This window comes from Pongo abelii, chromosome 6 (assembly GCF_028885655.2).
Source record: "Pongo abelii isolate AG06213 chromosome 6, NHGRI_mPonAbe1-v2.0_pri, whole genome shotgun sequence".
NCBI lineage: Eukaryota > Metazoa > Chordata > Mammalia > Primates > Hominidae > Pongo > Pongo abelii.
The window spans coordinates 12,074,010-12,088,211 of NC_071991.2; the positions used below are offsets into that span (position 1 = coordinate 12,074,010).

Genomic DNA, 14,202 nt, shown 5'->3' on the forward strand with positions numbered 1-14,202 from the left:
ATTGTATCACAAGTGTTTTCCCAAGTCTGTACTTACAAGGATTTTTTTCTAATCCATCTGTTAAAAACAAAGTGTGTGCTTCAGTTGCAGTCAGTGGCATTTTACCCAGTATGCCTGTAGCCTGTGAATAAAATTTCAGATTCCTGGATCTTAAAATATTACATAAACAGTAGTAGAAGAGTACTGGAAGGAGGGCCGGGCGCGGTGGCTCACACCTGTAGTCATAGCCCTTTGGGAGGGCGAGGTGGACAGATCACCTGAGGTCAGGAGTTCAAGACCAGCCCAGCCAACATGGTGAAACCCTGTCTCTACTAAAATACAAAAATTAGCCGGGCATGATGGCGCGTACCTGTAATCCCAGCTACTCGGGAGGCTGAGACGGGAGAATCACTTGAACCTAGGAGACGGTGATTGCGGTGAGCTGAGATTGCGCCACTGCACTCCAGCCTGGGCGGCCAAGTGAGATTCTGTCTCAAAAAAAGAAAGAAAAAAAAAGAGTAGGGGAAGGAAATTATGGAGAAAGCTCAAATATCATCACCCAAATTGATCACCTTTTTCTCTATTCATTTTCTGTGAGTCTCCATGTGCACATCATTTGTGTGTAGCTAGAATTATAGGAAGTTTTCCATTTTGCTTATTTTATTTAACATTATACACATATTGCTTAATGAAGCAATTCCTTCATAATTTTTTCAGTGACTGGTAATATCCAGCAGTTGACATGCCATAATACACCTAATCTTTCTCCTTTTATGAAACAGTAGATTGATTCCAGTACTTGTCTTCTGTGAATATCCTGTGTCTTTCTCCCTTCCCCCTTTCTGGGGTGATAGATTAAGATAAATTTCTAACCCAGGCATGGTGGCTTACACCTGTAATCTCAGCACTTTGGGAGGCCAAGGCAGGCGAATTACTTGAGCCCAGGAGTTGGGAAACCAGCCTGAGCAACATGGTAAAACCCTATCTCTACACAAAGTAAAAAAATTAGCCATGTGTGGTGGCACATGCCTGTATTCCCAGCTACAAGGGAGGCTGAGGCAGGAGGATCACCTGACCTTGGGGAAGTTGAGGCTGCAGTGAGCTGTGATCATGCCACTGCACTCTAGCCTGGGTGACAGAGAGAGACCCTGTCTCAAAAAGGAAAAAAATAATAAAGATAAATTTCTAACCATGGGAATTACTATATCACACAGTATAAAAAGAACTCCTGGCTCTGGAAGTACATTGCAGGTTACTTTCCAAAGGGATAGCCCCAGTTTTTGCCGTTGACGGTGTGTGTAACAGGGTACACTCTCACCATATCCTTAACATTTTACTCTTCCTCCACATGGGTAAGAATGGGGCACATGAAAGCCACTCAAGGTCTTACTGGGGATTGAGTAAAAAGCCTTACAGAAATACAGTGCAGACCTGCAAGACCGTGGAGGCAGTCCCACTCTCTTGCCATTCCACCCACCACACACCCACCTGTGTACAGCCTCCAAAGCTCTTTTTTTTTTTTTTTGAGACAGTCTTGCTCCATCACTCAAGTTGGAGTGCAGTGGCGCCAGCTCAGCTCACTGCAACCTCTGCCTCCCAGGTTCAAGAGATTCTCCCACTTCAGCCTCCCAAGTAGCTGGGATTACAGGCACCTGCCACCACACCAGCTAATTTTTGTATTTTTAGTAGAGATGGGGTTTCGCCATGTTGGCCAGGCTGGTCTCGAACTCCTGATCTCAGGTGATTCACCCGCGTTGGCCTCCCAAAGCGCCGGGATTACAGGCGTGAGCCACCACGCCCAGCCCCAAAGCTATTTTATAAAATGTACATTGGATTGTCAATCATTCTTCTGTCTTTATAACAATACCCAAGATCATGGAATGCTTGTTACGTACCCCTAGTTCTAAATGCTTTGCTTGTATTAACTAACAGTCCTCACAGCAGCCCTGTGAGGTAGTCAGTGGTGCTGTTATCCCCATTTTACAAATGACAGACCTTAGGCACCGTGCGGTGATGGTGCCCGCAAAGCTGCAGAGGATGTGGGCAGCAGGCCAGGATGTGATCCCAGGCACCCACACCCGCCCATGAGGCAATGCTGCGTGAAACCCTGTCAGCAGCCCCAGTGTTCCTGGCCCTCACGGTCTGGCCCCTTCTGGTCTCCACCATGCTGGTCTGTCCACTCCCTTCCACATGCCCCCAGCTCTCTGTCCTCCAGCCTCACTGCATGTGCTTAGGCTGCCTGTACTCTCTTCACGCCGCCTGACTTCTCATCTGACTGGAGAAGCTCTCTTCACCTTCAGCTTCCTCTTACAATGCTTTCTGTTTCTGTGTAAAGCCTCTCCTCACCTTCCTCCGGCGCCCGGCCCTAGAAGTCGCCTTTCCTGCCAGCCTGCCCCATGGGGTTGTGTGGGGTTGTGTGTGCCCTTGGCTGCAGGCCCTGCCAGATCAGATAAGGTGCTTGTCCATTCAGCTATAATGTCAGTTCCATCTTTTTCAAAATAAGCCTCATTTTAAAATGACTTTAGATTTATAGAAAGATTGCAAAGATAGTACAGAGCGTTCTCATATATCCAGTCTCCCCATTGTTTAACTTCCTAAATTAACCTGGTACATTGGTGACAATGTGTGAACCCACATCGATACACTTGTTAGCTAAAGTCCATACCTTATTCCAGCTGCCTTAGTTTTTACCTGCTGCCCTTTTCTTGCTCCAGAATCCAATCCAGGGCACCGCATCACATTGTGTTATCACCCATTCTTCGGCTCCTGTTGGCTGTGACAGTTTCTCAGACTTTCTGTGGGTCCAGTGCTCTATAAAATGGCCCTCAGTTGGGATTGGTCAGATTTTCTCATGATTTGACTGGGGTAGTTTGTTTTGGGGATGAGGACTACAGAGGGAAAGCACCCTTCTCACCACACATCAGGGCGGTGTACTGCCAATGTGGCCATCAGGTTTTGTGGCGTGTTTTTTTTTTTTGGTTTTTGGTTTTTGTTTTTTTTTTTTGGAGACAGGGTCTCTCTCTGTTGGCCAGGCTGGAGTACAGTGGGACCATCTTGCCTCACTGTAGCCTTGAACTTCTGGGCTCAAGTGATCCTCCTTCCTCAGTCTCCTGAGTAGCTGCAACTACAGATGCGCACCTCCACACCCTGCTAATTTTGGTGTTTTGTTTATTTGTTGAGATGGAGTCTCGCTCTGTTGCCCAGGCTGGAGTGCAGTGGCGCGATCTCGGCTCACTGCAACCTCCGCCTCTTGGGTTCACGCCATTCTCCTGCCTCAGCCTCCTGAGTAGCTGGGACTACAGGTGCCCACCACCACGCCCAGCTAATTTTTTGTATTTTTAGTAGAGACGGGGTTTCACCACGTTAGCCAGGATGGTCTCGATCTCCTGACCTCGTGATCCACCCACCTCAGCCTCCCGAAGTCCTAGGATTACGTGTGTGAGCCACCACACCCAGCTAATTTTGGTATTTTTTCTGGAGACGGGGTCTCACTGTGTTGCCCAGGCTGGTGCCATCACTGTTGATGTTTACCTTGATCACATGGCTGAGGTAGTGTGGTCAGGTTTCTCCCCCATACGTTTACTCTCTTTTCCCCTTCCTGTACGTTACTCTGTAGAAGAAAGTCATTGTGTGTAGCCCACACGTAGGGAGTGTGGGGCTGTGTTCCTCCTCCCTGACAGTGGAGAATCTACATGTGTCATTGAAGTCATTCTGCACGCTAGGGTTATTTCTTCTTTCCATGTATTTATCATTATTTAATCATTTCCATCTATCAGGATGAGCTTATGGATATTTATTTTGTACTTGATAGTCCATTATTACTGTATTTGTTTTACTACTCATAGTATTCCCAGCTTTGGCCATTGGGAGCTCTTTCAGTTGGCTCCTGTGTTCCATTGACAAAGTCCCATAATTGTGGGTACTTTTTTTTTTTTTTTTTTTTGAGACAAGGTCTCTGTTACCTAGGCTGGAGTGCAGTGGCACCATCATAGCTCACTGCAGCCTCAAACTCTGGGCTCATACAATCCTCTCGCCTCAGCTTCCTGAGTAGCTGGGCCCACGGGCGTGCACCACCATGCCCGGCTAAGTTTTAAAATTTTTTTGTAGAGACAAGGGTCTTGCTATATGGCCCAGGCTGGTCTCAAACTCCTGGGCTCAAGCAGTCCTCCTGCCTCAGCCTCCCAAAGTACTGGAATTATAGGCATGAACCGCCACACTTGGCTTCCTTACTTCCTGGTACTATAGGATATTCCAGACTCGTGTCTTGTGTTTCCTGCCCTGGACCTGGGATCAGCCATTTGTCCAAGAAGTCCTGGCTGCTGCTTTCTTCTTCTTCTTTTTTTTTTTTTTTTTAAGACAGAGTTTCACTCTTTGTTGCCCAGGCTGGAGTGCAATGGAGCGATCTCAGCTCACTGCAACCTCCGCCTCCTGGGTTCAAGCAGTTCTCCTGCCTCAGCCTCCTGAGTAGCTGGGATTATAGGCACGTGCCACCACACTCAGCTAATTTTTATATTTTTAGTAGAGACAGGGTTTCACCATGTTGGCCAGGCTGGTCTCAAACTCCTAGCCTCAAACAGTCCACCTGCCTCGGCCTCCCAAAGTGCTGGGATTATAGGCGTGAGCCACCATGCCTGGCCCCTGGCTGCTTTTACTAGAGAAATGGTATTAAAACCCAAGGTCTGCGGACTAGGCATGTTCTGTGCTACAGGATAGTTGCTTTTAGGCTCTCTCAGCTGACAGAGCCAGGAAATTTACCTGTGTACTCCACCAGTATATATGTACATATCTGTCAATACTAATACCCATAACTATCCTCATCCATATTACACTAACCTGAGTTCATACTGATGTCTCCAAGTCCAGCCCAGTATGACATGGCTCATTCTAGCCTTCTCTCCTTGTTTCTCTGTCACCTCTCACTCCAATAGTGAGTATCTTTGCTACCACCATCCACTAGCCATTTGCTTAATTGCTCAATTCCAGCATACATGGATAATGGTTTCAGAATTGTTTACCGTTACCCTGGGGGAAGCATCATTATCAACTAGAGGACATTGCTATGTGCAGTCCCTTCAGCCTTACAGCTTACAGAGGCCACTCGTTTCAAGAATTATTTAGATCAGCACTTTCTTTGTTTATAATGTTTAAAAAAAATTTGAGACGATGTTACATTTTATCACCCAGGCTGGTCTTGAACTCCTGGGCTTAAGCGATCCTCCGGCCTCAACCTCCCAAAGTCTGGGATTACAGGCGTGAGCCACCACACCTGGCTGATCAGCACTTTTCTCCACACTCCCTTCACAGAGGTCATTTGGTACATTTATGATACGTTTGGATTCATGTGTCACCTTCTACGTTCCATCCTGGGACCCCAACTTCCTAAATGACTTTTAAAATTAGCATAATTCAGCCAGGCACAGTGGCTCATGCCTGTAATCCCAGCACTTTGGGAGGCTGAGGTGGGCGGATCACTTGCGGTCAGGAGTTTAAGACCAGCCTGGCCAACATGGTGAAACCCCATCTCTACTAAAAACACAGAAATTAGCCAGGTGCTGTGGCGGGCACCTGTAATCCCAGCTACTCAGTAGGCTGAGGCAGGAAAATCACTTGAACCCTGGAGGTGGAGGTTGCCGTGAGCCAAGATCACACCACTGCAGTCCAGCCTGGGTGACAGAATGAGACTCCGTCTAAAAAAAAAAAAATAATAATAATTAAGTTTTAATTACTTGTGCTGTAAGGTTCTGTGGATTTTGTCAAATGCATAGTACCATGTATCCACCACTGCCATATCATACAGAAGAATTCCACTGCCCTAAAATAATTCCGTGTTTCCCCTGTTCAGCCTCCTTCCCACCCCCAGCCCCTGGCAGCCCCTGACCTGTTTACTGGCTCTGTGGTGCTGCCTTCTCCACACTGTCAGAGTCGGAATTAAAGCGTATACAGCCTTTCCAGATCGGCTTCTTTTCCTTACCAGAACGTGGCTTAATGCCCCATTCCTTTGGCCAAATAGTTTTCCACCGTCAAGATAGACCACGGTTCACCCACTGAAGGACAGCATGGTTGCATCCAAGTTTTGGTGATTATGGATAAAGCTGCAACAAACATTTGTGTGCTACTGTTTTTTTTTTGTTTTTTTTGTTTTTTTTTGTGTGTGTGTGTGTGTGTGTGTGTGTGTTTGAGATGGAGTCTCTCTGTCGCCCAGGCTGGAGTGCATTGGCGCAATCTCAGGTCACTGCAACCTCTGCCCTCTGGGTTCACGGGTTCAAGCAATTCTCTTGCCTCAGCCTTCAGAGAAGCTGAGCCAGGCATCTGCCACCGCGCCTGGCTAATTTTTGTATTTTTAGTGGAGACGGGTTTTCGCCATGTTGGCCAGGCTGGTCTCGAACTCCTGACCTCAAGTGATCTGCCCGCCTCGGCCTCCCAAAGTGCTGGGATTACAGGCATGAGCCACCGTGCCCGGCCTTGTGTGCTAGTTTTTGTGTGCACATAAGTTTCATATCAACTGAGTAGTACATCTGCAGGAACATGATTGCTGGGTTGTATGATAGGATTAATCTTGTTAACTTTGTAAGAAACTGCCAAACTGTCTTGCAAAGTGGCTATTCCGTGCTGTGCTCCCACCAGCAATGATAGTTTCTCTTACCTCACATCCTTCTCAGCACTTGGTATTGTCCGTTTTTGAATTTGAGCCATCCTAATATATGTGTTGTGCTTTTTGTTTTGATTTGTGACAGTATCTTTTTAATTCTTATATCACCAACATGAAGCATAGTAACTAACAGGAAATAGCCACTTGATGATTTCTTACTGTTATATATTTGTTATGTTGAAGGAATGAACTGGGGTAATTTTGTCAAATTGCCAAATGACTTGACTGTGCTCCCGGTTTCTGAGTTTCTCCTCCCTGAGAGTGATACTCTTAGACCCTGACAGTGGGTCTTCCACACACACAAAATCCCTTGTGTTGACCATTAGTGAGATACAGGTTGAGCATCCCAAACCCAAAAATCCAAACTCGAAAATGCTGCCAAATTCAGAGCTTTTGAACACTGACATGACGCTCCAAGTAGGAATTCCACCCCTAACCTCATGCAAGAGGGCACAGTCGAAACGCAGATACACAACACAGATTATTCAGTGTCTCCCAGGGACAGAAGACCCTCCCAGCCTCCTTTAGCTGCAATACAACCTTTCCACATACACCCAGATTTTTCCCCCACACAGGCACACCTACACAGGGTAAGAAAATGGCGCCTCTCCAGACCACACACACACCAGCGGCAGGTTCCCCACAATGCCCCACACGGCGCCCAGACCTCCATGCTTACTCAACAGTTTCTTTGCTTGTTCTCTGCTTTGTTATGTAAAGATACTGTTGAAAACGTGAAAAAGGCCTGCAGATCCCCTGTGGGTAACAGTGATAAGAAAAGGAGGAAGCATTTGTGTTTTTCTGTAGCCCAGAAAGCCAAGAATGACTGCCACGCATGACCTGAAGAAGCAGAAAGATAAAAGGTTGAAACACCAAAAGCCATGAACAGAAGTTGGTGAAAAATTGAAAAATGAGGCCGGGCACAGTGGCTCATGTCTGTAATCCCAGCACTTTGGGAGGCCAATGAGGGAGGATCACTTGAGCCTAGGAGTTCAAGACCAGCCTGGGCAACATGGTTGAGACCTCGTCTCTACAAAAAAATACAAAAATTAGCCAGGTGTGGTGGCACACACCCATAGTCTCAGCTACTCAGGAGGCTACAGTGAACCGTGATCACACCACTGCACTCCAGCCCAGGTGACAGAGTGGAAACCCTGTCTCAAAAAAAAAGGCCGCGTGTGGTGGCTCATGCCTGTAATCCCAGCACTTTGGGAGGCCAAGGTGGGCAGATCACAAGGTCAGGAGATCAAGACCATCCTAGCTAACATGGTGAAACCCCGTCTCTACTAAAATACAAAAAATTAGCCGGGTGTAATGTCACACACCTGTAGTCCCAGCTACTTGGGAGGCTGAGGCAGGAGAATTGCTTGAACCCAGGAGGCAGAGGTTGCAGTGAGCCAAGATCGCGCCACTGCCCTCTAGCCTGGTGACAGTGTGAGACCCGTCTCCAAAAAAAAAAAAAGTGTCCAGTAACCCTTTAATCCAAACACAGCATAGTAGGTGGGGATTGAAAGCCTGTTGTTACCATTTAGCAGCCGATCCAGGTGTTCCCGTGACACAGCTGTGCTGCTTAATTACTCTGAACATACTATTTTCCACTGTATGAATGGCCCATCGTATTTATTACTGTTAAGCACTTACGTGTGAATAAGTGTAGGAAAAGGATTGCTTATCAGTAGCAAATAAATTCAGAGTAAGAAATGATGGTGATGCCTAGCCACAGATCAGCCACATGGGTGAGAGACAGACGCCTTTGCTTTCTGATGGTTCATTGTACACAATGAACCATACACAAAATTATTATTATTATTATTTCATACACAAAATTATTATTATTATTATTATTATTATTATTAGAGATGGATTCTAGCTCTGTTGCCCAGGCTGGAGTACAGTGCTATGATCTTGGCTCACTGCAACCCCTCCCTCCTGGGTTCAAGCGATTCTCCTGCTTCAGCCTCCCAGTTAGCTGGATGACAGGCATGTGCCACCACGCCTGGCTAGTTTTTTTTTTTTTTTTCTGAGTGTTTCACTTTTGTCCAGGCTAGAGTGAAGTGGCATGATCTCGGCTTGCTGCAACCTCCACCCACCCCCCACCCCCTGTTCAAGCAATTCTTCTGCCTCAGCCTCCCAAGTAGCTAGGATTACAGGTGCACCACCACGCCCAGCTAATTTTTGTATTTTTAGTAGAGACGGGGTTTCGCCAGGTTGGCCAGGCTGGTTTCAAACTCCTGACCTCAGGTGATTCACCCGCCTCGGCCGTTGAAAGTGCTAGGATTACAGGCGTGAGCCACCACACCCGGCCTAATTTTTGTATTTTTATAGAGATGAGGTTTCACCATGTTGGCCAGGCTGGTCTCACACTCCTGACCTCGAGTGATCCACCTGCCGCGGTCTCCCAAAGTGCTGGGATTACAGGTGTGAGCCACCATACTCAGCCACAAAAATTATTTTTAAATGTTATATTTACCTTCAGGCTATGTGTATGGGGTGTATATGAAACATAAGTGAATTTCATGTTCAGACTTGGGTCCCATCCCCAAGATATCTCATTGTGTAGATGCAGATATTCCAAAGTCTGAAAACATCCAAAATCTGAAACACCTCTGGTCCCGAGCATTTTGGATAAGGGATCTGCAGCCCATACTGCATTTTCAAAGGCTTTTCAGCCATGGGGAACGCTTCCAGTCCTCCTCTGTTGCTCCCTTCCACAAACATCCAGCTCAACCAGTATTCTACGATTCATCAGAAGCAGAATTAAAGATCAGACCCTATGCTCTTTTTTTGTTTGTTTGTTTTTGTTTTTTGAGACAGAGTCTGCCTCTGTCACCCAGGCTGGAGTGCAGTGGTGCTATCTTGGCTTACTGCAACCTCTGCCTCCTGGGTTCAAGCGATTCTCCTGCCTCAGCCTCCCAAGTGGCTGGGATTATAGGCACCCGCCACCACGCCCGGCTAATTTTTGTATTTCTAGTAGAGATGAGGTTTCCCCCATGTTGGTCAGGCTGGTCTCAAACTCCTGACCTCATGATCCATCCACCTCCGCCTCCCAGAGTGTTGGGATTACAGACGTGAGCCACCGTACCTGGCCCCTTATACAATTTCTGCAGACAACATAGGCAGAGGCTGAGAGAGTCAGAGAACGTGTTTGAGCCTGGGTCCCTGTCTTAGCGAATAGGAGATCTCGAGCAGCAAGTTCCTCCACCTCTCTGGTCTTTTATCTCCTTCATCTGTAAAATGGATATATAAGAGTGGTACTTACCTCATAGACTATTGTAGGAATTAAACAGGGTACTCTATGTACAGACTTAGCACAGTGCTTCCATGTAATAGTGTTGGACAAATATTAGCTATTAAAATATCCTCACCATTTAAACTTTAAAAAAAAAAAATCTGTTCCCAGGCTGCGGTGCAGTGGCATGGCTCACTGCAGCCTTGAACTCCTGGGCCCAGAAGGTCCTCCTGCCTCAGCCTCATGGGTAGCAAGGACTATAGGCATGTGTCACCAGGCCATTTTTTGTAGAAATGGGACTTGCAGTGTTGCCCAGGCTTGTCTTGAACTCCTGGACTCAAGTGATCTATCCTCCTCAGCCTCCCAAAGTGCTGGGATTACAGGTGTGCACCATTGCACCCGGCTTCCCCGTTTGAACTTTCAAAGCTAATCATGCTGTGTGGTATGAGGTTGAGGGGAAAAAGGGATGCCCCAAATTAATGAAACTAAATCTTCCAGATGCTTTCGCCAGAGCCGTGCATGTTCTTTCTGGGGTCCCATCCTGGGTATGACGGTGAATTTTAGGCTGGGCTGTGCCTTCGGCTGTGCAAGGCCCCCTGCTTAGAGGCCCTTTGCCTGACCTTTGGTGACACAGCAGTAGCAGCGCTCAGGGTGTGTAGTGGGCGTGTGGGTGGCCAGGGCAAGCCCTGCCCATGTGCGGCGAGGAGCATTGGCTGGCCCGGGTGAGCCCACGCATTTGTGAGTTGCTGAGGCCACTGTGCCTGTGGCCGGCGTCCTGGCATGGCTGAGCCGGGCCATCTGCTGCTGCCTTGTGGTCTCTGCCTCTGCCTTTCCAACTCTCACTTGTCCTCCTGCTCCCCCATGAAGAGGGGGAGGGGAGGAGTTGGAAACACGTTGTCCTCGTGCTCCGCTTCTGGTTGGCAGTCATGATGGGGGACAGGGAACCTGTGCTGCTCACAGGTGTCAGGAGGGGCTTCCTGGGCCATGCTTGGGAGGAGTTGGGAAGCTGGCATATGTGTTGAGGGCAGAGCCCTCTGCCACACAGGTTTCGGAAATCCTTTTGCGGACAGCAGTGAGAACTTGAGACTTCAGCGAGAGTGTTGTCAGCCTGGCATTAGGTGTTGAAGAGCTGGGTCGGGAAGTTGCCCACCCAAGAGGCAACTTGAACCATGTAAAAGTAGTAGGGCCTGGTTTATGAGGTGTCGGGTCTTGCGTGTGCCTCTGGGCCTTTGGGTAAAGATGGGGTGCACCCGTGAGAACAGTGGTAGATCAGGTCTGTGACCCACCCTTACTCCTGGGGAATGGCTCAGAGGACTGGCGGGCGTGAGGCATGACCCTGGTTTCTTGCTGTACAGTCCAGGAACGGGGACTTCTGTCTTCCCATCAGCTCTCCTCTTTGAAAGCACCCTTGACCCTGAACGATTTTGCATGTCTGTAATTTGAATGTTATGTGGTTACAGGACCCGGTCAGCCCAAGGAGCAGGGGTCCAGCAGCTCTGCGGAGGCATCTGGAACAGAAGAGGAGGAGGAAGTGCCCAGTTTCACCATGGGGCGATGACAATGTTTGCCACAGCCTCTGCCTGGAACCTGGCTCGTGCTATGACCAGAAGGGAAAGGCAGCTGTTTGGCTCTTTCTCCCCCGCAAGGACCCGCTGACCCGCTGGATGGAGAGCCAAGGAGACCCCTCCCAAGCCGCTCGCAGTCCTGCATTTGGCAGGGTTGGGAGCCTGAGGGGCCATCTCCCTGACACTCAGAGGCACTGCCTTGCAGACGCCATCAGTGTTCCTGGTAAAAGGGGACAGAGAGCCTCACCTTGCCACATATTTGAACAGTGATGAGTTTGGGGCTGGTTTCTGGGAAGGGAACGTTTATTTAGTAAAGAGCAGAACACCCTTGCGTTTTGTTGGGACATGTGGACCGTGAGTCACAAACACTCTGGAGAAGGCTGAGATGCCACCATTCCCACGGGGACTGAAGACACATTACGTGGACCTGGTCCCAGGCTCAGTGAGGAGATGGCCTCGGCTGTGGGGCTGGTCCATGTTGCCCACTCACTCCAGTGGGAAGTGGGGACCACGCCACAGAGGGTCTGCTCCCACTGCAGCTCCCGGTGCTCTGGTGTTCTGGGAAGCCCTGGGTGTGTGCACAAGGAGGCCCGGGCCAGGGGCTTCACCAGGGGCTGGGTCACAATGGCACAGGGTGTGTGGGAAGTGCTGTGGGGGAAGAGCTGGTCACCGGAGAGTGAGCAGGCGGAGACTCCAAGCTGAGCTGAGCCAGAGCAGAAGGCGAGGGATTCCCAGCCGGACCAGGGTTCTCACCGACAGCTGCATTTTCATCCCAAAGCGGAAGGGGGTCTAAACAGAACGGGCTGAGAGAGGCGGGACTGGGTCAAGTGGGTGGAGCTCCTCCTTGCATGACTGCAACCGTCAGGGCTTTCAGCTGGCTCACAGCAGTTGGGGCCAGTGGAGAGAAGAGAGGCAGAACTGCTGTGTCCTCAGGTGGCGCAGCCCCAGACTGGCATCGAGGCACTAGGCCCGTGCAGAGAAGGCACCTGCAGAGAGCAGGGCAGCCTGGCACAGGGGCGTGCGCCTGGAATCCCAGCTACTCGGAAGGCCAAGGCAGGAGGACCGCTTGAGTCCAGGGATTCAAGGCCAACCTGGGCAATAGAGCGAGACGCTGTCTCTTAAAAAACGACGATGATGATGAACACAGAGGATGGGGCACTGTGCTGGGAGCCAGGGGACCTGGGAGGAGCTGAGACCAGCCTTTTACCTCGGGGTTTTGAGGCAAACAGGGACGACAGAGACGGTTTCTAGTTAGAGCCTTGGCTCCATTTTTGGATGATTTAGCCCCGAGTTCCTGTGTCTATTTTATGCCCCTTACATACTTTGATAGAACTGAGGAAATAGTGGTTTTGAGTGAAGGGAAAGGAAACCCAGAAACATTTTACGTTGCTTTTACTTCTGTAGTGTAGATTTCCCCGGCCCCTCTCTGAGCCCTGTAGCATCTGTGATAGCTTCTGTCCCTTCATCGGTTCGTGTCACAGGGATTTTCTTTCCCAGGAAGCGGACACGGAGAGTTATCCCTAATAAATGAGCACATGCCCTGGCTGTACATTTTGAAACCTGTTTTTCTCTGTCTGGGACTGGCTGGTTTGCGTTTCGGTTTTAGTTCTATCTTTGGACTGTTGGTTTCCATCCCTCTCCCCACCCCTACATGTGTCACAGCCCCTGCCCTGAGTCTGCAACCTGGAGCTTGTGGGCCGCCTCAGTGCTGCGGAGGGTGCTGGGGCTTGGAGCCTGATGACCTGGCTTTGAATCCTGCCCCTGCCTCCGGTAAGCCAGGGGACTGTGAGCGAGTCCCTTCCTGCCTCTGCCAGCTCACTGGGCCAAGAGAGACAGTCGCCACAGGCGTGCGTTGGGTGGATGGGCACATGGCGACACAGCAGGATGCCAGGTTGCGGTGGGCTTCACCCCCATGGGGTGCGGGAGATGATATTTAGGCAGGACATGTCCTGTAGCCCTTTCTGGCCATTAGTACTAGGTTATCAGCCTTAAGTTGAGAGATTCTTTCTTCAGGGCATCACTTATTTAGGAAAAGAGGAATAAACAGATGTCATCATTGAGAAAGGAGTGGGTGATACTGAGCCCCTGCCCTCCCCCACCAAAAAAAAACCACGATTAGGGGAGAATCATGAAGTAATGTCCCTCATTGCTCGTGGGTGGGAAGGAGTCTGGAACTGAACACAGAGGTGTAGTTAACAGAATCGTCTCAAAAAAACTCACACACAAGAATTCTTATGGCCAGGCGTGATGAGCTCACACCTGTAATCCCAGCACTTTGGAAGGCCGAGGCGGGAGGATCGCTTGAGCCCAGGAGTTTGAGACTAGCCTTGGCAACACAGTGAGACCCCATCTCTACAAAAAATTTTAAAATTAGCTGGGCGTGACGGTGCGCACCTATAGTCCCAGCTACTTGGGAAGCTGAGGTAGGAGGATCCGTTGAGCCGAGGAGTTCAAGGCTGCAGTGAGCCGTGATCACTCCACTGCACTCCAGCTTGGGTAACACAGTGAGACCCTGTCTCAAAAACAAATATATCTAGGTTCCCTGGTGATGCCCCTGTAATTCTGCATCATTTATGATTCATGCCCAAATACACATTTTAACAGGTATTTTACTGTTTAAACAGGAGATTCTACTACAGAACCCACCCCTTTAATTAGTTAACTTTGAGACAAGGTCTTGCTATGTCGCCCCGGCTGCAGTGCAGTGGCGCCATCATTGCTCACTGCAGCCTCCAACTCCTGGGCTCAAGCATTCCTCCCACCTCAGCCTCCCAAGTAGC

General features: G+C 49.2%; 1 protein-coding gene across 1 annotated transcript in view; it reads left to right on the forward strand.

Moving 5' to 3' along the window:
• PRKRIP1 (PRKR interacting protein 1) overlaps positions 1 to 12,971 on the forward strand; it is a gene marked incomplete at its 5' end in the record, with an annotated part of 30,309 nt that extends 17,338 nt beyond the window's left edge. Inside the window, 1 exon segment of the mRNA NM_001133284.1 lies at positions 11,318 to 12,971. Coding sequence (NP_001126756.1) covers positions 11,318 to 11,415 — 98 coding nt within the window. The 3' untranslated portion in view covers positions 11,416 to 12,971.
• Positions 12,972 to 14,202: the final 1,231 nt, after the last annotated feature.